Source organism: Oreochromis aureus, linkage group 15 (genome assembly GCF_013358895.1).
Source record: "Oreochromis aureus strain Israel breed Guangdong linkage group 15, ZZ_aureus, whole genome shotgun sequence".
Classification (NCBI taxonomy): Eukaryota; Metazoa; Chordata; class Actinopteri; order Cichliformes; family Cichlidae; genus Oreochromis; species Oreochromis aureus.
The window spans coordinates 8,610,205-8,633,072 of NC_052956.1; the positions used below are offsets into that span (position 1 = coordinate 8,610,205).

The 22,868-nt window shown below is 37.5% G+C and overlaps 2 protein-coding genes across 4 annotated transcripts; both read right to left on the reverse strand.

Moving 5' to 3' along the window:
• Positions 1 to 144: 144 nt before the first annotated feature.
• zgc:153284 (uncharacterized protein LOC751696 homolog) lies at positions 145 to 2,572 on the reverse strand. The gene is made up of 3 exons (XM_031726248.2): positions 2,380 to 2,572; positions 1,993 to 2,160; positions 145 to 385 (listed from the first exon to the last, which is right to left on the reverse strand). Exons 1-3 carry the CDS (start codon positions 2,422 to 2,424, stop codon positions 323 to 325), a joined length of 276 nt encoding a protein of 91 aa, XP_031582108.1. The 5' UTR covers positions 2,425 to 2,572; the 3' UTR covers positions 145 to 322.
• Positions 2,573 to 4,795: 2,223 nt separating this feature from the next.
• On the reverse strand, positions 4,796 to 17,701 carry LOC116309535 (deleted in malignant brain tumors 1 protein-like). Of its 3 annotated transcripts, none has more exons than XM_031726169.2 (17): positions 17,578 to 17,701; positions 16,522 to 16,599; positions 16,173 to 16,199; positions 15,756 to 16,067; positions 13,895 to 14,185; positions 13,466 to 13,780; positions 13,095 to 13,385; positions 11,561 to 11,875; positions 11,032 to 11,331; positions 10,269 to 10,568; positions 8,872 to 9,186; positions 7,984 to 8,292; positions 7,598 to 7,891; positions 7,173 to 7,508; positions 6,965 to 7,072; positions 5,680 to 5,764; positions 4,796 to 5,553 (listed from the first exon to the last, which is right to left on the reverse strand). In XM_031726169.2, exons 2-17 carry the CDS (start codon positions 16,571 to 16,573, stop codon positions 5,406 to 5,408), a joined length of 3,798 nt encoding a protein of 1,265 aa, XP_031582029.2. In that variant the 5' UTR covers positions 16,574 to 16,599; positions 17,578 to 17,701; the 3' UTR covers positions 4,796 to 5,405. The 3 variants fall into 3 exon arrangements, with proteins under 3 accessions (XP_031582029.2, XP_039454805.1, XP_031582028.2); XM_039598871.1 differs by lacking the exon at positions 17,578 to 17,701 and adding an exon at positions 16,772 to 16,886; XM_031726168.2 differs by lacking the exon at positions 17,578 to 17,701 and adding an exon at positions 16,715 to 16,842.
• Between the last annotated feature and the right edge of the window lie 5,167 nt (positions 17,702 to 22,868).

Here is a 22,868-nt window from a genome sequence, read left to right on the forward strand (position 1 = left end):
TGGGCTACTGGAACAAGAAGGCATAAGTGGACACCAACAGCTTGAATGCTACTATGCAAGTAATCCCACAGAAGGTGTTACACGAAGAGGACAGAGGATGTGGTCCCACATAAACTTCACAAATAAAAATGTCACTGAAGGCCATTTGCAATTCTATTCTGAGCATTTTTTATTTAAAAAAAACAAAACAAAAACAAAATGGCATTTTCTATAACTAGCTCTGATGAAATTTGAATACATGATACATGATTTGAAGAACAAAAAACACCTCTTTAACAGATTTAGTTGGTTATGGCAATGTAGTTGAGCATCACTGTTCCTTTCAGAGCTTAAGGAAGTCCTCCAGTTGTTCCATTTCTATTGCATTGTCAAATGCATTGATGTCCTATAAAAGAGAAGACATGCATGATGGATACAGAGAAACACAGAGTGAAAACACTATTAGTACAAAGGTATTCTTAACCTATTTAAAAAGTATTGCACTGTGTACTGTACATTTGTCCAATATGACATACAACACAACAAGCCAGAAATTCAACTGCACATGAACAAACAAAACAGCTCCCTACTGTTGGGTACGCATTGTGACAGCAAAATATAAAAACACACACACACACAATAACCCAGTTCATTTGATCAGAATGTGACTTTAGGCCATGGCAAACAGATAATAGTTTAATCTTTTTTAATCCAATAAGGGTTTATTGTTTTATCTTTCTTTGCAATGAGTTCCATTCCTTTATAGCCCAGTTCTTTCAGTTAAATTGTTCTTGCTATAGATAATAAAAAAGAAAAAACTGGCAGATCAAAGAGTCTAAGAAAAACGAACAATATTAAGTTGCCTTGTGGCAGGAAAAAGTTGAAATCTTAAAACAGCTTCTGCTGTGGCTGATTGGCTTACTGCTCTCAAATAATTAATATCTTTGGGAAAGACTATCGGGGCTGTCTCACACCTCTTTCTGACGCTGTCTTTGTACACTCCACAGCATTTTTTGAGCTTTAACCCTATAATGCCCTTGGTATCATATTTGATTCATGAGCTTCTGTGACCTCTATCTCATCAACATGATCAACACTTGCCATAATTTCAAAATGTTATGGACAAAACTCTTTATTTTGTCTAAAAGTAACATTGTTGTTAACAAAACATTGCCCCAAACACCCAATGCATCAAATGCGATACAAAAAATATACAATAAATATATAATAAATATATAATAAAAATATATCATACACAACATGATATAGCAAAAATGTTTTGTCTGGTTATAAGGGTTAATAAACGTCTCAATTCCAAAAAATCATAATTTTCTGGCTATTTTTTGATGGGTTGGGTCTTACAGGGTTAAGGTATTTTTGGCAATATTCATTGTTTGCATGCTTGTAGTGTTTACCTGTTAGCAAAAGTGAATTGAACACAGGCTATAGTGAAGTTAAAAGGTTTCATTGTTTTGGAGATATTTGGTCATTAACTAAAGTATTACACAAACTAAAGTTTTGCTGTGGCGAAACACTAACATGCTTCATTACTTGTGGGTACATAAATGTCTGTACCAAAAGCTGCCAATCAGGTTCTTTCCTCCTATCTTTCAGTCTTCTGATATAACTGTATAGATACCATTTGTAAGTTGGAAGGATTAAATGAATACTCTGCACGCAAATAGTTTGTCTCACAAAGTCTAACTGGAAGGCTGAAATCTGATGAGTGCTTGAGTGAATAGGGAGTGTACAAGTCAAAGTATTGGTATGTATGCATTTCTGCATGTATTTCTGTCCCCTGGCTTAACTGTGTGAACAACCAGTAGTTAGCATACAGTGTAAATATTGATTTTAAAACTGTGTCCACGCCTTAGACTAACCACATGGTTTTCTTTTCTTTTTTTGTGTGACGACATCAGCAAGCGTGTAAATAAAACACACCTGATCATAATTTTAAGTTTTGAACCGCAGGTTCAGCTTATTATTATTCACAAGTTATTCTGTGTGACTTACTCCACAGTAGACGTCTCCATTGAATATTTGTGGAGGGAGCGCCGTCGGATCTCCTGCTCCCTGCCTCATTAAATCCTTATCATCAGAACTCTGAGAAATGTCCACAGTTTGAAAGGGGATCTTCTTGGCGGATAAGATAGAAAAGATTCTATCTTGGTTCTTCTTAGTCTGGAAAAGGCATATTTAATCGGTTATCAAGACTATTAGCTGTGTGACTTGTTAAAAAAGTTTTCTTTTATAATAAAAGTTGCTGAGTTGTGCATAGAGAGCAGTTACATCGTCTATAAAAGTAAAAAAATACTTACAATATTTTGCATAATATCAGTAATATATATTAATCACTGGCTAGAAATAAAAGAACAAGACAAGTAAGATTGTGTACTGTACCTGTGTAGAACCACTCACACTTGTAAAAAACACTTTGACTGGCATTTCTGCTATATTAACAGGAATAGTCCAATAAAGAAAAACACAGAATGACAGAGTGGGAATGACAGAAGCGCAGAGAGAAGTGGAAAGTCACAGAGTGATCCTGTGCTAGATATGCAGGTATGCACTGCTGGTGCAACCACACACAAAGTAAGCAGGTTTGGACAACTCTTACCTGTCTGCAAGGACACACCTACAGGACTGAGTGCAATTCGAGTTGTGGCCTGTCTGCTTCAGTTGTGAAACCAGTCAAGTACACAAACACACACACTCTATTTCATATCTTAGTGAGGACATCTATTTGACATAATGCTTTCCCTAGCCGCTTACCCTAACCCTAACCATCAAGAATGAATGTGTTACCCTAACCCTTAGCCTAAACCTAACAATAAACTAATTGTAACCCTGACACTAAAACTACATTTTGAGCCTTAAAAATGCCTTCAAACTTGTGGGGACAGGCATTTTGTCCCCCTACAAGCATAGTGACATGCCAATTTCCTGTCCTCACAAAGATGTCTAAACATGTATACACACACATAGATAGATAGATAACCACATTGCTACATTTCCTCAGGCACTTTCATTTCATCAAAGTTCACAGATAACTATTGTACTTTTTACACCACTGCGTAAGCTGTGTTACAGACAAATTTTGACTTGTAAAGTAAAAGCACTAAATAACAGACAAAAGTTGCCAGGATTTCATTTAGCTCTGTATACATGTTCGCCTTGGTTGTCACTAGGACACTGGTGAGTTTACCCAAAACAACTGTTAATCAACTAGAAAACTATACACACATATGAAGCCTTTGACTTCATATACTTACTCATCCATGTCTTTATGGACCTTGCTTTATGCACTGGTGTGCAGTCATGTTGGAACAGGAAGAGGCCATCCACAAACCATTTCCTCAGAGTTGGGAGGATGAAACTGTCCAAAAATGTCTTGGTTTGCTGAAGCATTAGGAGTTCCTTTCACTGGAACTAAGGAGACGACCAACAACACCACTCAACAAAAACTTACACTCTGCACAATTTGACAAGTACCATTCTCCTGGGAAATGTCAAACCAGACTCGTCCATTGGATTGCCAGATGGAGAAGTGTCACTCCAGAGAACACATCTCCACTGCTCTAGAGTTCAACGGTGACATGCTTTAAACCACTGTAACCAACGCTTTGCATTTCACTTGGTGATGTATAGCTTGGGTGCAATGTGCATGCCTAGGTGCTTGATGTTATTCACCTGTGGCCATGGAAGTGTTTGAAACACCTGAATTCAATGTTTTGGACAGGTGACTGAATACTTTTGGCAGTATAGTGTATATGTAGACACTAAAGCTGGTGGGCCTAAATGTCACACCAGGAGGTTCTTTAATACAAGAGGGAGCAAGCGAATCAGAACCCAGGGCACAGACTCAGCAGGTCCAATCAGAAAAAGTTATTCCCAGAGAAGGAAAACAGGAATAAACACCATTAAAAAAAATTGCACAATAAAAAAACTGTTCTTTAAAAACTAAAATCCAAAATGTCTTGATGCATGCTCAATCATCCAGATAAGTAAATCCCAGTAAATACCGTAGCGTTTTCAGTGGGAGAAACATTTCATCACTTATCCAAGTGACTTGAGTCTCAGCTGACTGCAGGTCTCCACAACCTTATAAACAGTACATTTGCACAATGACTGTAACTAGCCCACTGAATGAGCAATGGGCTGTGAGGTCAGTCATTGTGCAAAGGTACTGTGCATCAAGATATGCATTTGGCACTTTTAATTTTGTTAATCTAAATATATTGTACTTTTTGGTAAATGGCAAATGGCCTGTATTTGTATAGCGCTTTACTTAGTCCCTAAGGACCCCAAAGCGCTTTACACTACATTCAGTCATCCACCCATTCACACACACATTCACACACTGGTGATGGCAAGCTACCATGTAGCCAAAGCTGCTCTGGGGCGCACTGACAGAGGCGAGGCTGCCGGACACTGGCGCCACCGGGCCCTCTGTCCACCACCAGTAGGCAACGGGTGAAGTGTCTTGCCCAAGGACACAACGACCGAGACTGTCGGAGCCGGGGCTCATTTAATCTACAAATGCATTTTGACCGAAGGTCTACTGAGATATTTTTATATTACGATGAGAATTTTCCTAAAAACTTATGTACAAGTATTATATATTTATATTATATGAAATATCTAAGTTATATATTTTTCCACTATCGCCAAATGATACACTATTGATATAGTCCATTTTGATACTCTTGGATAGCAGGATTACTTGAAGGACCTCTATAAAGTATATATTTAATCTGTGATTATGATAATTAAATTATGATGTGCAAAATGGCCCGTGTATAACAAATGACCCATGTTGTATATGAAGTACATATTTATTCTTATACCAGAAAAAATTAATCATGAAATATAGTCAGTGTTAAAGTCAAACAAGATATTCATAATAGGCATCTTCGTAAAGGTCCTTGAACCCTGAAGTGTGAGAATCACCCAGTGAAGACAAAAATTACCAAATAAAAACACATGAAAAAGACTTTTGCGCAAAAGAGGAATACTCTGACATGATAAGCATACATGTTATTTTAAACAAATCATTTAAAGTTCTCTTAAAAGATTGGAAACAGCTTAGGTTTAATGAAACAAAGTCTGAAGATTTATGAATTATTTGTTGAAAAAAGAATTTAAAAACCGACAATCCTTAAACAGTCCTAAAGAGCAACTTTACACAGACTGAAAGTGTTTACTTTGCTGATCTGAAATAGTTTGGTAGTCACTTTGCTGTTGTGTTGAAAACTATGGTTCAGAGTAGGCCATTGCAACATCACTATGGATGTGGTTTAAATGTAAAAAGAGAAATGAAACTTTTTGCAAATATTTCACTAAAGTTCTGTTTTTCAGCCTACTGTTATACTCCTCTTTATATTTACTAAAACCACATTACTGAGGTTACGTTTTCATACACGTTATCATGAAACAACAAGAGGTTCAAGCTCATAACACACTTTTCCAGCCAGGTCTTCGGGTGCTCTCTCAGCATTGCTATCAGTATCTGCATCAGTTTTACTCTGTTCTGGGCTGGGAGTGCATGGCTCATACAGTTGGTTATTCCTCTCTCTGAAGGAGAGAACAAAGAGCACAAAATTGGCAATTATAATCATATCATATCATATATTTTTTAAACTTTCTTAAATTCAAAATATTTGTGCATGTTTGAAATGCATGTTTCATTTTTCCCCTTACCTTTCATCAAGGGCTACAGTGGTTTTGTCCTCCATTTCTTGTTTTATTGCTGCTCCAAATCTGTTACTAAACTGAACAATGACTTCTGAAAATGGAGCAAACATCACCATAACGTTAGCAGTCATTTCTTTAACGTTAGAGTGAGCCAATGAACTGATTCAAGGTGCAGCTGAGGCTCAACACTGACATTATAAAGAAATAAAGTTGATAACAGTGTAATCAGTTGCTCAGTTACACCTCAGGAAGACTGTGAGCAACACTGCACTGGGTTGAGATTCTGTTGTTTCAGTGTAAATTCACTCTCAGGAGTTATGCATATCACACCAACTGGTCTGGAAAGTACGGTAAATATAAATATCTTTAGCAGCTAAATGGACAGTATTACAGTATCATGATACACCACGGTGTTTATAAGTCGCAGCATTTCAGCAACAAACTATTAACTATGAAGGTGAGACATTCAACATATTGCCACTTACAGTCATGTGAAAAAGAAAGAGCACCCTCTTTTACTTCCAAGGTTTTACTTATCAAGACATAATGGAAATAATCCGGTCTTTAGCAGATCTTAAAATGATCTAACTACAACCTCAGCTGAACTACAAAATATGACATGTTAAACCATGTCGATATTTAAATCACAAAAAGTAAGCCAAAATGCAGAAGCAATGTGTGAAACATTAAGTATGCGCCATGATTTAATAGCTCGCAGAACCAGGCTGAGCAAGAAGTGGTAAAATTTCAAGAAGAAAACATGCTATTTTATGAAAAAAAGCACATTTTACAGGTTAAAAATTGCAAAGTTATGTGTGTATTGTGTCTTTTCAGTGTTGAACTTTGCATACTCTTCTCACAGTTTTCTGCCTTACAAATGTGATTGAGAGAATTGAAGGTATTGTTGGTATTGTATGGTATTATAATAACTTTTTATGAGTTATTAATCCCAGAAGTACAATTTTGTGAATTTTTCTGAAAGAAAGTTGAAAAGGTAAGTAGTAAAGTAGTTCCTTGACCAGTTTGATATGACTGAACACTGCTCAATTGAAAGATTTTCACTGGATTTACCAGAGAATAATGCTGGTGTTTATAAAATCAAAACAAAGACCCCAAAGTTGCTTTAAAATACCTAAATAATAATGAGTACGTTCATCTCTACAAGTGCCACCTTGTACATTATGCATAGTAGATTTGTCCATTGATAACATCAAAATAGTTTAGAGCACTATAAAAAGACAATATGTATCATAAAAAAGAGGATAATGGAGTTATAAAAACTGTTTCTTACCAGAAACCCCCCACTTCCTTCTCCAGACCAGGAAAATAACAACCACGAGGAGTAGCAATAATACTAGCACACCCACAACAGCTGCGACAACTGAAGAAGATGAGGTTGCTGTAGGAATAAAAAGAGTTAACACAAAAATTAGACATAATAAGCGCATAAACAATATATAAAGTAATATATATTTATCGTTTTCAATTTCAGATCTTACAGGTAACGGAGATATAAAGGGTCCTTGAAGGAGCAGAAGAGAAGGACATTGCGGAGACGTTAACGCTGTAGCGACAAGTATACGATCCTTGGTCTTTAATATCTACTGAAGGGAGCTCAAAAGTGGCCAGGTATAAGACTGAGTAGCCAAATCCTGTCATTGTTTTGGTATTGTTCGTGTTTAAATTTGTCAAACTGAAGAAACCTTTAGAGTAAATGGAATGAATAGAACAAGTGACGGAGAAGGTGCTGCCTTGAGTGACTGATACTGTGTCGGGACTGTAGATCACCATTGCATGGGGGGACACCAGGGAGATGCTGGGTTTTTCCAGTTTAACTGCAAACAATATAAATATATATATATATATATCAGAAAAAGTCAAATTTCCAACAAGTATACAAAAACTGTGCATGATATTCACTGACCTACAACAGAGAGGTCAGCAGGAATTCCTTGAGGATAGTAGATGATTTGACTGGCCATTTTCTTTTGATATTCACAGTAGTATGAACCCTTTTGGCTAAAGTCCACTTTAGGGAAGACAAAGGTTGCAGATGATTGATCTGAGAATTTCTCCATTTGAAATGACCCTTGGGTTTTTTTCAGAAGAAATGTCCCGCCCATGTGTTCTGTTACTAGCGTGCAGGTAATTTCAACTTTGTCACCCCAGTTTACCTCTACCCCAGGGTTGATTGTGATTTCAGGCTTCTGCAGAGCACCTAAAAGAGAAAATTAATGTTGTATAACACAACACGGTATTCTTAAAAGCACTGAGATAATTTGTTAGTTCAAAATGAGCTATGCCTCTTACCTAAGCAGATAACGCTGGCATCTTCACCATGCCCACAGTTATTTTCTCCAAAACCAGGATGTGAACAGTGTGAAAGTGCAGACTCTTGGCCTGAGCATTCCACGTTATCCAGCCATATTGGACCAGTGCCTCTACCAAAATGGGCACTTGTAGGTGCTGAAACAGCATGACCGCAACCAAGCTGTCTGCATACCACATCAGCATCGCTCATTTCCCAATCGTCATCACACACAGTTCCCCACTGTCCTTTATAGAAGACCTCCACTCTGCCGGAGCATTCACCTGAGCCACCCACCAACCGGACTTGTGCTGCATAACAGAGCAGAAAGAGTGAATACAAGTACAAAGGAAAGTCCTTAAAACAATATTTTTGTATTAGTACATGAATCATATAGCTCATATACAGACTTTTTCAACTAATAACAAATACTGAAGTATAATATTACTTATATTATATAGTTTATTAGTGACTTTGATTGAAAATTAAATATTAAAAACAACATTTTAATATGTTTTACATTTTGCTTTTTAATCTATAGAGTAAGATAAGCAGTGCTGTTTATTTAACGGGTTTCAAAATAACTGTAATCACATTACATTTCCCAGTAACGTGGTAATGTAACACATTACTTGGTTAAATTCGGTAATTACATTAGTTACAATTATGTCATTAGCATGTGGTTTTCCAGTTAAAACTGCCTCTTTCTCATCACCTCTAGTTTAAAACACCAAGATGGTGACTACGAAAAACGACTCATCTCAAGGCTCCATAATGAAACTTCACAAACCAGTTGGTGGCACTTGGCGCTGCATTCATCTTTTCTACTGTCTTTGATGTTAGGAAAAAATATCGGAGAATTTTGAACACATAATGATAAAAGTCTTTACCTGCACAGAGAACACCAGCATCATGTTCATGCCCGCAGGTTGCTCTTGTAAAACCTTTGCTCGAGCATTGCTGAAGAGAAGTCACATTATCAAAGCATGAAGAGCTAGCCTCCACCACTGGCCCACTGCCTGGGCCGTAAAAAGCAGCACCAGGAGCATTCATGGCACGTCCACACTCCAGAGCCTCGCACAGCACTTGAGCTTTACTTAGAGTCCAGTCCGTGTCACACACTGTGTGCCACTGGTCGCCATGACGGACCTCCACTCTTCCAGAGCACTCATCGTTACTGTTAGCCACCCGGATAGCCAAGCTTCCTGTGAAGTCAAGTAAACCAAAAATGTAGCCACAGGTGTGGAACAATAGTCAACAAAATAACTGTGATGTGTTCAGGTATGCTGTATACTGTCTTGATGGATGCTCAATCATCCAACTAAGTAAATCTCAAAAGGTTTATTCTGTTCATCTGGCTGTAACATTTTCAGAGGGAGAAACATTTTGTCACTCATCCAAGTGACTTCTTCAGTCTCAGCTCACTGCAGGTCTCCCCAACCTTATAAACAGTACATTTGCACAATGACTGAAACCAGCACCACTGAATGAACAATGAGCGAGGTGAATTCTTTGATCATTAAAATGCAAATTGTCATGACCACTGATCAACAACCACTGATCAAATATTAATGATCAAGGAATGGACCTCATCATGTACTGTTCATAAGGCTGAGGAGACCTGCAGTCAGCTGAGACTGAAGAAGTCACTTGGATGAGTGATGAAATGTTTCTCCCACTGAAAATGCTACATCCAGATGAACAGAATCAGCATTTTGTGATATATTGTACATTATTAAAATTCAGAAGAGCTGCTGACATTACATTCTGGCATTTTTTGTACAAATCCAATTCCTGAAAAGTTGGGACACTGTTTAAAATCTAAGTGAAAACAGAATTCAGTAAAAAAATATTTTATTCACAATAGAACCATGGAAAACATATCAAATGTTTCAACTGACAAAATGTAAGAAAAATATTTGCTATATTTCTAACTGCTCAAAGCGTTCCCAGAATTAAGCATCATCTTGCATGGAAACGCTCTAAAACCTATATGCAGCATTTTGGTTCTTTCCAGATTGTAAGCTGCTAATTTCATAGTCATCAGCGCACCCGTATACGTTTAGAGATGCAGGCTTTTGAACTGAACACTGACAACAAGCCGTATGGCCTCTCACCTTTTTATTTTTGTGGGTTCCATTTTTTCCAAGAAGAATGTCAAATTTTGTTTTTTTCTAGGTTCTATTGTGAATCAATCATGGATTTATAAGATTCTCACATTACCGAATTCTGTTTTTATTGATATTTCACATAGTTTCACAGCCTTTATTGTATGCTTTTTTCTTACCTGTGCAGGAAACACCAGCTACTACAGTGTTGTTGCAAGTCCTGTCTGGATATGGTCTTTGTGGACACTGAGTCAATGTAGACTCTCTTCCATTGCATTCGATTTGATCCGTCCAGGTCTGTCCTGTTCCAGGGCCAAGCTGAGTAAGCTTATGGGGCCTCCCACAATCCAACTGTTTGCACACCACTGTTGCATCATTCATGTCCCAGGATTCAGCACACACAGTCCCCCACTGTTTTTTATCAAAATATTCTACTCTTCCATCACAACGAGTGGATCCACCGGTTAATCTCACATTACCTGGAAATCAGAGTTTTTAAATTTATGTACGTGAAATCCAACTTAGGGGCCAGGTCAGAAACAGAAAGACTAGATCCTGTTTACATTGTCTTAGCCTTTGTTAAGTTTCAGTGTCTGTGCATCTGAATTCATGATACTCATACCTGCTGTTTGAAGAGGAGGTTAATCATCTGAACAGATGAGATAACTATGTATTTCATTGTTGCTTTAAAAAGTTGCAGGCTAATTATTTTGTGTGCTTATACATCTGTGTGTACTTTGGCTTGCCTGATCCTAGTGACCTTCTTAGAGTACATGCTCAGGCATAGCTCACATGTCTGAACATAGCGACCATGTTTTTGGTATTGGTACCAGATGCATCAACACGTTAATTGGAACCACTGATATTTAATATTTTTTAAGAAGGCTATCATTGATTCACTTACTTTTTGAAACTCTAATTTAATTTGACATAAAGTCTTACCTGAGCATACCACAGAGGCTTCTTCAACACGGTTCGTGGCAGATCTGCTATAGTCTCTAAATGAGCACTGTGTGAGAGAAGTCTCTCTGCCATTACAATGGATCTCGTACCCTCTCAGATCTCCACCTTGACCAAATGACCCTGACATCTTGACAGGATCTCCACAATTCATCTCTCTGCACACCACTGTAGCTTCATTCCTCCCCCAGTTGACATTAAATGCTGGTGACCAGTGTTCACCACGGTGGACCTCCACCCTTCCTGAGCATGTGTCAGTCCCATTGATTAGTCGAATGGTAGCTACAAAGCAAAGAGGAGAAAATCAGCAATAAGCTGGTGTTCATATGAAAGAAAAAGTGAATTAATTGAAATCCGTGTGATATTCTTATTAGTTTTGTAGAAATAACTACAGTATAATTTATAATAAAATGCTAATCAGAAAACAACAACAACAACAACAACAAAACAAAGTAACATCTAAAAGTTAAAAAAAAGGCATTGTATGAAATGACACATCAACAGTTTGTACCTGAACAAATCACTCCTGCATCTTCACCATGACCACAGTTATTTTCTCCAAAGGAGGGACGTCTGCAGTGCACAAGGGACGTCTCATTACCCAGACAGTTGACATCATCAAGCCAGATCATTCCTTGGCCTTCACCAAAGAAGGCACTGGATTTGGCTGTCTGAGGTGTTCCACAGTCCATGGCTCTGCACACCACCTCAGCATCTCTGAAGTCCCATTCATCATCACACACTGTTCCCCACTGGCCGTCATGCATAATCTCCACTCGGCCAGAGCATCGGTCAGTGCCGTTCACAAGCCTTAGTGGTGGTTGACCTGAGGGCACACATTAAGGCATTAGCAATAAATATTACAAACTTTCAAATAGATTCTATTAAGCTAAATGCAGTTACATGCATATTGTAAATAACAGGCTCATAATTAATTTTGAATGATGAGGGACCTTCTTATTTTAAAGACCTCATAGTACTATACTAGCCCAATAAAGCACTTCACATTCAGACTACTGGCTTATTTGTGATTCCTAGGATATTTAAAAGTAGAATGGGAGGCAGAGTCTTCAGCTTTCTGCCCCCTTTCTCCTGTGGAACCAGCTCCCAGTTTGGATTCAGGAGACAGACACCCGATCTGTTTTTAAGATTGGACTAAAAGCTTTCCTATTTTGTTAAAAGTTATAGTTATGGCTAGATCAGGTAAGCCTAAATGCTCTCTAGTTATGTTGCAGTAGAGCTGGGCTGCTGGAAGTTGCCCATAATGCATTGAGCATTTCTTCTTCACGCACTTCTTTTCACTCTAGATGTGTTTATACAGACAGACAAACTTGTTTGATAGGATCTGAACTTTTTTCTCTTTGAGAGCAAGTGACTCCAAAGGGTAGTGGTTTATATGTTTTGCTAAAAGGCAAATATTCCTGGTTTGGGCATGGGAGGAGACATGACACATGTTCGGACCACAGTGTGGTCCCATTTAGGCAGCCCACTGTGGGCTGTGTAGGTTTGCCGAGTGTCCACACATGAACCCCAAGGGTTATATTAGCTAGGATAGTGTCGTAGGATAGTTTAATGTGTTCTGCTGACTTAATAACTGTTCCAGACCTCTAGTGTTAAAGTCAGCACAACAACTGTGTGCTAGGAGCTTCATGGCATGAACTTCATCGCTGAGCAATTCCTACAACTTTGATGTAACATGGATGTGGCCCAGGTGGATACAAAGTATAACTTTGTATCCACCATTTATACTGTTCCCTACTATTCTTATTCACTCAATATTTTCTTATAATACAAATGACTTTTGCCTTTATAAATTATTAAATGCATAACTGGAAACCATTATGTTATCTTTAACTTGTCAGTGTCTACCACTGGGTTGGTAGATTTAATATTTCTGATGCGCCTTGAACCTTTAATTTAATTTACTAGTAAACAACTAGTAAAAAAGATAATGAACATAAGCTATTCTTCTTAAATAATCAAACATGACGTTTGCTATCCCTGGAAAATAGTGGCACAATTTATCTGTATCTTTAGTCTCTTACCTGCACATGCGAGAGAAACACCTGCACATGATCCCATGTGTTCTTGCAGTTGACATTGGCTGATAGAGCTCACATTACCAGTGCATCTACTTGTGAACCCTCGCAGTGAACTGTCACCAAAAAAGACGTTGTTTTGGGATTTTACTGGCACTCCACAGTTGAGCTCCTTACACACAACTGTAGCTTCTTTAAGGCCCCAGTTATTATTACAAACTTTCCCCCATCGGCCATCGTGGAAAACTTCCAGTCTGCCAGAACAACCGTCAGTCCCGTTAATCAATCTGACTGTTTCTGCAAAGCAAAATTTGGTGTTGTTAAGAATTTCTTTAAAACTCAGTTTTGAGCAACAAACAGAATGGAGCCTGCGTTACCTGAGCACACGAGACCAGCATCTTCACTGTGGTCACAGTCATGTTCACCAAAACCTCTGTGAGGACATTGAGCAAGGGACATCTCATGACCAGTGCACTCAATATCATCCAACCAAACCTGTTCCTGGCCTCTCCCAAAGTAAGCCTTGTACTTGACTGCGAGAGCATTCCCACAGTTCATCTCTCGACATGCCACAGTTGCTTCTTGCATCCCCCATCTGTCATCGCAGACTGTTCCCCATTGTGAACTATAGTAAATTTCCACTCTACCAGAGCAGCGATTAGTCCCATTCACAAGCCGAATGGGTTGACTGTCTGTTGGGTTAAAAAAAAGTGTAGGTAAGGTAAGTTTATTCAGAAAGGGGACAGTCTAACAGTGTCCGTTTACAACAAATTACTGATAGTTTTGTGGGCACATGTGTGACTTACTTCCACAGACAACAGTAGCATCATCGCAACTTTCATTGACTTTTAGAACTGAGCACTGTGAGACAGAGGTCTCATTTCCAGAGCAGATGGTTTTGACTGCGGTGAGGTCACGTGCTTCTCCAAAATAGGGTGTTTCGGTCTGAGCGAGAGGATCACCGCAGCCGGCCTCTCGGCACACCACCTGAGCTGCTTCTTTGCCCCAGTCATTGCAAACTTTTTTCCACTGACCTTCATTGTAGACTTCAGCTCTGCCATTACAACGAGTGGTTCCATTTGTAAACCGCACATGTTCTGTAAATGGTTAATAAAATAAAAATAAAAAATAAAAAATAAAAATTATATTTTAAAAAAAATGTAATAAAATCAACAAATATCTCTTAAGTATAAAACTAAGAGGTAAGTCGGTATTAAATAACATGGATGGATGGATGGAAGTTTTCTTGGTAAGTTAGCTTGCTAATTTTAAAGACTTCTTGGCCAGGAGCTGGCTGGTTAAGGCCAGAATCAAAACTGGAGTCACCTATCACCATCAGACAGGTTTATCTTGTTTGTTTAAGATGATTTACTTAGTAATCAGTGATCAGTAACAGGTATACGTGTACTTCCCAGTAAGCCAAATTGTTAATTTACCTCTTTTCATTTGACACTTTCACTAGACATTAAGTAATAAAGATTAGAAACATATATTTTGTGTATATTAATGTATATGTTATTATTAGTACTATTAGTATTATACATTATTATAGTCTTGCGTATATGAATGCATATATTGTACATGTTACATTGTACACTGCAGTGTATATATATATACACACAGCATCACTGATTGTAAAATATGCTTTAAATGTAGGCCTTCACAACCTTTAAATCTTTATAGCAAGTATCAACACATAATAAATCTAATAAATATCAAATTCCTGGCGTGAACTACTTCAATAGTCCAAAAAAGTGGAGGAAAACACTATTACCTCTTTAAAGCAGGGTAGTTGGGCATGGCAAGAACAAAAGACTAAAAATGAATGTTTGTGATTGTGTGATAAAATCTTTACTCATATTTTTGTTCAAATAAGTGGATCTTCTCTTTAATATACACAGATAGCTGTCTGTATTTCAATACCAAACACATGAACACATGATTGCATGTTACAATTTATATAGGTTATAATGGTTTCTACAGCAATATATAAAATTCAGTTCTATCAGTTATATTTTTGTTTTGCGCATGAGGCTAGCTGGTTAAACAGTGAAGCAGAGTTTTAATAATCAATCCTGCTTTTCAAAACAAACAAACAAACAAAAAATACTCATGAACTTTGGACTTCATATTTAGATCAGTGCGCTGACCTTGCTGTTGTACTGCTGCAACAAGCAGCAATCACAGAGGAACTTAAAACAGGAGATACAATAATGCCACAACCTAACATAAGTGCTGTGTTAGCTGGTTTTTTTAGTTGTGCAGTATTTCTCAATTTCAACTACAGTTCCACATTTCATGGAGCGGGACAGTTGGGGGTTTTGCTGAGCTGACACCTCGCTCATATGAAGGAATTCTGCGTGACTGCTGTCAGTGGTAATGATAATGGTTAGTACAGTGCTTGCTTAGCTTAGCAGAAAAATCAGAGAATAGTAGAAACAGCCAGACTGTCTGAGAATGACAAAATCCACCTTCTCAGCTAGTGTAACATTTCATGTGTTGCTTGTTTAATCCTTAAAAAATCATATGTAAACATGTTGCACTCATCAAAACAATATTATATTTGAACCTAAAGTAAGACTGGCAAAGGTCTTAATACATGTGTATAAGGAAAAAAAATACACAAACATCTTCTTTGAGAAAATGTGCTATTTGATAAAGGCTTACCTGAACAGACCACTCCTGCATCTTCACTATGGCCACAGTTATTTTGCCCAAATGGTCTGTGTTGACACTTAAGGATGGAAGACTCATGTCCAACACACTGTACGTCATCCAACCAGATCTCATCCTTTCCCTGTCCAAAGAAAGCACCTTTTTTGGCCTCCATAGCTGTCCCACAGCTTAGCTCTCGACACACCACCTCAGCATTGGCAATGCTCCACTGATCATCACAGACAGTTCCCCAACTGTCTTGGTAGAAGATCTCCACTCTACCAGAGCAACGTGAAGGTCCGACCAGCCTAATTTTCTCACATTCTGGATATGAGAAAAACAAAACCATAAAGGATGCACAATGTGTAGCCTCGCCCATAAAGCCATTACAAAAAAAATAATATTAATATTCATGTGTTACTTACTGACCGGTAAACTGTAGAAAACTCAAGAGGCCTGCAGCAGAAATAGCAAAATGATGTGATTAAGCCTCACAGGCCTGATATGTAAATTTAGACATACTCTTCAGTTACCAGCTTATACTGCAGTCATAGCTATAATATGTTAAATAAATTATAAATATGGAACATAAGACAGTCTAGAATATTTTCTAATTGATCCAGTAAAGCATATTTAACACTTTCAGTCATCCAAGAGTATTTCAGTGCAGACACTGAAACTCCCATTGCTCACTTATGATGTTAACAAGCAATCAAACTGTGTCCGCTCAAGAAAAAACACAAGAAGTCAGACTGAGAAAAAACCTCCAGTAACTCACCAAGAGACAAGTAAAAAACAAAATGTCGTTTTTCATCCGAGATGAGGATCATATTTGGTCTTCAGTGTTGATCAAATGCTGTAAAATATTTTTGTAAAATTAAAACAGCGGCTTTACCTCTCCTGCTGTGTTTAGAAAAGCTTTTTTAAGCCTTTTTGTTTTTATCCAAAAGGTGATCATACAGTCCTCTTACCTTTTAAATTCACAAAGTCTAGAACACTGTTAAAATGAAATCAAAATTTACACTAACTTGCTCATGTTTGAAATACCCCAAGGATAAAAGCCCCATGAACATATCCAGTAATTGTTATGAATCAAAAGGGACCACCTAGACTTGGACTGCAAACTGGATCCATGTTGACATTTTGATCAATCATTAAAGGGGAGATGATGAGAGGGGATTTTGTTTTTTACACAAAGCCTACATTAATATTTAAAACAAAAACAGGTGTGAAATTGAGCAGAAAGAGAAACAACAATTTAACATTATGCTGGAAAAGAGTTATAACAGTAAGAATTATTTTTGCACGCAACATAGATAATTGGGAAATAGAGATCACAGGGGCGATTTTTGTGAAATATCGATTGGTGAACTTGACCACTGACCACCCTCTTCACCTGCCTCCCCCCACCTCTGGTTATCATTCACAGCAGTGCTTTCATCTTTCATTTGTACATGTTGCAACAATCCTTTTATTTAATTCCACTAAGCAGGATGAACTCATGTGCAAACAACCTTTAAAAAAATTAAAATAAAAATCTATATCACAGATTCTCTTAGGAAGCCCTCAAGAGAACAGCTGACTTCAGATATTTGTCTTGAATATACATCTTAATTGTAGTTGTTTTAGTATCACAATAACGTTTACACATGTTAGTGGAATTTCAGTTTTCATATATATTCTGGACCTGGATTATTGTGCAGGATATCTCTATTCTCCTCTCTGTACATCTAACATATAAGAATAAGAAAGAAGTCTTTTGTTATGTTAGATGAACCAAACTTTAAACTTTAAATAAGCTATTTGGAATATATTTTGCAAATAATGTTCTTACCTTTAAAATAGATTAGTGTAGGTTTTGTTCATCAGTATAATGAAGAATAACTCTGGTTTGAGGTACCAGATCTCAACTTGCTGAAGTTTGTCCCTTCACTAAACTATTCAGATCCAGTTCTTGTCCTGTATTTTATTATTCAAGGCGTTCTCATCTGGGATTGGGTATGCAAAGCACTTCCTGTTGTGAAACTCTGAGTCTCAGTCAGTCTTATAAATCTGTTCCTCTTTTAGTTGTAAATACTAAAAGCATATATTACTTTCATTAGTCAGATTAATAAGAAATTGATGACGTTTAAAATGACCTTTCGATGAAATGTTTTGTTGATTTCTAAGAACACTGTGTTCATGTACATGCAGGCTGTATTACTCTTTACTTGCTATTTCCTAATTAATTTGTCCATTCAGCATTTTAGTTGATTTTGGCTGATTTTGTTATCTGTTGTCACACAGAGCAATATGCGTCACATCATCTTAACTTCCTCTTTTTTCCAGCCTATGTTTCTCAATTTATTCCTTACTTTTCCTTCATATTTGCTTTCCTAATAGAAAACAACATTTTAATAAGGAAAATGAAAAATATTGAGAAGAAAGTTGATGGTTTGTTTCCAATGTGTTGCCATTTACATACTTTTGTTCAAAGAAGAGGGGATCCTACACAGTGTTAAAATGGCCCTATCTGCTTTGTTGAGGCGTGAGCAACTATTGAGCAATAAGAGGAGATGAGTAGTTGTCCCATTCTTGTCTGATAGGATTATAGCTGCTCGACAGTCACAAGTCATCTTTTATAGTTTTCATTTCATGGTGTGTTTCAAATGTTTTCAGGTAGTGACAGATAGTTCAGCATGTGGACTCTTCTGCAGTGAAGCCATGCCGTTGTAATAACTGCAGTATGCCGTTTAGCAGTGTTTTGCTGGCATATCCTTACCTGAAAAAGACATTGTCTAGATGGGAGCATATGTTGCTCTAAAACCTAGCATTTACTTTTCACTGCACGGATGGTGAGTTTCCAATGCAAGCTGCCAATTCCATAGGCTCTAATGCACCCTGTACCATCAGGGATGCGGGCTTTTAAACTAAATGTTCATAACAAGCTGGATGGTCCCTCTGTTCTTTAGTCTGGAGGATGTGTTGTCCATGTTTTCCAAAAATAATTTCAAAATTTGATTCCTTTGACCAAAGACCAATGTTCCACTTTGCCTCAGTCTATTTTAATTGAGCTTTGACCCAGAAAAGACTGTTCATAGATGACTTCTTCTTTGCATGGCGGTGCTTTAACCGGCACTTGTGGATGCTACAGTGAGCTTTTCCACACTGACTTATTTTTGTATATCCTATGATATACTGTGAATGAACTTTTGTCATTTGTCTGGCCACCTTGGGTGGGTGGCCAGACAAATGACAGAAAAATCCAAAGTGGTTAGCAAAGGTTAGCATTGTCCCCTCACAGCAAGAAACTTATGGATTTGAATCTTGAAGTTGCATGTTCTTCCGATTCCTTTACGTCCTCTCTAGAGGTACTCTGGTCTTCTCCCACAGTTTAAAGACATGCATGTTAAGTTAACTGTTGATTGTAAATTGACTGTAGGTGTGTTTGTGAGAATGGTTTTCCGTCTCTCTGGATTAGTTTTGCAACAGACTGGTGACAGCTAAGAAAATGGGTGGATGACTGGCCAAATATTTCAGCTTTGCTTGGTTTGTGTTTGCTCTTAGACTTGTGGCCAAATTCTATGCTATATATACTCTATTTTTTCATATATTGCATAAAATGAAGTCACATAGTAGGTTGATTCCTTTAAAATGCATGTGTGTATTTCTATAACACTCTCCATTCATTTCTTTATACTTCAGAACCAGAGTTTAGCATCTTCAGTAGGATGTGTGGGAATAAAGTGATAGAAAAAAATAGATACATTTGTTTGTCTATTCAGTTTTATATTATTTGTTACAAAGTCTTATTGCCTCAGTCCTGGCAAGAAATAAAACAGTCCTCAGAGGGAAGTACTTGGTTCATCTGTTAAAAGCTTACATGCAGTGAAAATGTCCTTATAGGGACTGTTTGAGGAAAAAAATGGGTTGTAGCCAGCACAACCAGAGGCTGTGAATAACGTGAAAGTACTAACTGGCAAAATGAATTGAACTGAGTCTTGGCAATCTTCTATTTCCAAACTTTGTCAATGGCAGAATTTGAAACTAATGTTAGAGAATACTGGAGTTTGAAAGGACAGCAGGTTAAACACATATTGACATTTGGGTAAATTATTACAGGATCTGAGGTTCTCTGATAGGAAATTACATCACAAAACTACATGAAAAGAAGACACTGTGTGCAGTCTGATAAACAGGGTGGTCATGTCACAAACAGGATAATAGTCTAATAAGTAGAAAGGCGTGTATACACCAGAGTTATAATTAAAACAGCGATTGCAGCGCTAGGAGCATTTTTATCTTGTTATTGGCTTGGATTTGTGTTAATATTAGACTGTTGTAAAGACCTCATGCACTTCCTTAAGACAAGTACTTTGCTGGAATAGATGGCATTATTAAAAGCTTTTAAAACATAGCTTAGCAGCCATACTGTGAATCACAATGAATTAATGGACCTGCAGAAATGAATAGCTTTGATGCTGTCAGTTTAGAACTGTTTAAGTTTCAAACATCTGTTCACCTGTTGACACAAGGCAATCTATTTCTTTTTTCCTTAAGATATTTTGAAGACCTTAAGTTATGTATTAAAGGCAATACTGTATAGTTAGGAACTATTTTTAACTTTCAAACGCTCACTCTACTTCAGCTTGAATTGTTCTAACATTTTTGGCAAGTCCAATAGCGGCCACTGCAGTTTCCCCACAGAAAATAAAGTCAGATACACTTACCAATCACTATGTTGGCTACACCATCTAATCAGCCTTTGACATGACTGCATCTTAGTGTATTTTAGGGAAAGAGACATGCCTGCTAAAGTTAAAACCAAGCACCAGAATGTGGAAGAAAGGGGATTTAAATGACTTTGAACATGGTTGTTGGTGCCAGACAGGATGGTCTGACTATTTCGGAAACTGCTGATCTACTGGGATTGTAACAAAACCCTACTGTGGTATAGGGAAAATATGTGGTATAGGGAAAATATGTGGTATAGGAAAAAAGAGAAAATCACTGCATAGATCCATCCTGCTTGTATAAACGGTTCAGACTGGTGCTAGTAGTATAATGGTATATGGGAACTTTGGCACACTTTGGGACCTTTAGCATCAGTTGTGCAGCTTTCAAACACCAAAGCCTACCTGAGTGTAGCTGCTAACCATCCCCTTATGACCTCAGTGCACCCATCTTCTGATGACTGGTTTCAGCAATATAATGTAATCAAGCATCTTTGGGATGTAGTTGGGGACAAGTTCAAACTACAGCACTTCTGTTCCATTAGGCTATTATACAATATCATATTTTAAGTAGTGATGGGCAAATGAAGCTTTCTGAAGCACTGAAGCTTGTATTGAAAAAGGGTTCATTATTAAACGGTTTTCAACAGTTCTCTTTGGTGGCATCTGGTGGCCCAAAACATGAAGAGCATCTTGATACTACAAATTAAACTGCTTCATTATGAATTCCCGCTCAAGAGCTCAGGTGACAGCTTCTATTTAATACCATGTGACAATTATGTGTCATACCATTGTGGTGCTGTATTATTTTGGAGTGAAAAAAATGTTGTCTATTTGTTTATTAATCAAATTTATCATTTGTCATTGTGCTCTCCCTTTGTTTGTGACTCTTGACACTTGTAAACAATTAAATAAAAAAATAATTCTAAATGTATATTTACACTCTTAGAATAGGTTGGGCGTAATGCTTGTGCTATGAGGTACCTGCCTCAACGTGATTATGTAAAAACCAGTGTGTGTCGCACCTTGGTTTGCTATTTCTTGCACCGAAACACCACAAATCCCGCAAACAATCACTTCCTTATCCGTGCTCGCATTCTCGCTAGTCCGGACTTCGTAAGTTCACATGGGAGTCCGGACGCAGCGCGATCATTCGAATGGCAGTGTACTTGATGACATCTTCTCTAAGGGGTTTTTACTGTCATCCCCTCTTAATTTAACTGTGATTAATAATTGCAATGGAAATTACACATGATATAAAAAAAAATACACGTGATGCAGTAGATTTCTTTAAGAAAGAAAAAACATAATTTAAAAAAAGTATCTTAAACACTGGCAAAATTCGCTTTTACGCATCATCTGTTTCATAACGTCTAATAAGCTTCATAGTTAAGCAGAAGCACTACGTGACAGAAACACAAGCTTAATTTCTCTTAATAAAAATAGTATACATGTAATGCCTGAATAAAAACAAACAGGTAAGATGTTAGAATACTTATTTTCATTTTAGTACACACTCAAAACTTAAAATAGACAGCTGGGATTCACGTGACTCTGACCAGATGAACCAAATGTGGGTTTTTTGGGTGGGGGGTTGAGACACCTGAGCATCAGCTTCAAATGGACCATCACTAATTTTATGATTCTAAAACAAATAGGAACACACTTCCATTCCATTAAAAAAAAAATGGAAAATTTGATTTTTCTCCTCTACTCTTTTCAATTGAGTAAACTTTAATCCATCTTGGAATAAGGCTGTAGAGTCATCCTATGATAAAAACTATGTATCTATTTGCTGCTGTTAGCTATGGTATCACACTGTGTTACTGGAAATGTCACAGTTAAAAGATGTACTGTTCTAAACCTGGCTTCAGTTCTCCCCACAGAAGCACATGGTGAACCACATGACTCTATAGCAGCTATTACTGAAATATGGTCACCCAGACCTGACCTACAGGGCACACTGCTGGCTAACCGTGATATGGTTGTACTTCATTACTGTACTAAAGTGGAATTTACAGATATCTGTACTTTACATGAGTAGTTATTATTCTGACAACTTTCTACTTTTACTCCCTACATTTTTAAATTAATATCTGTACTTTCTACTTCTTTCCTCTTCAATACAGGTTTGTTACTCTTGGTTAGTGGGCCGGTCCGGAGGAAGTGCATGTGTGCCTAAGTTGTGGCCTTGGTACTATATAACATTTGATAAGCATTACAGAACAGGGGTGGCCATAAAGGAAGTAATGTTTGTTTTGTTCTTTTTTTTTTTAACTTTCAGATAATTTCTAATGCAACATTTGAAATTACATGCATTCTTTCTCCAAAGGATGCCTGGGCTCTCCCTCAGAGATTTATTAGGGACGCAGTACAGTAACTATTCTGATAATGGATGACTGGTTTTCTTTGT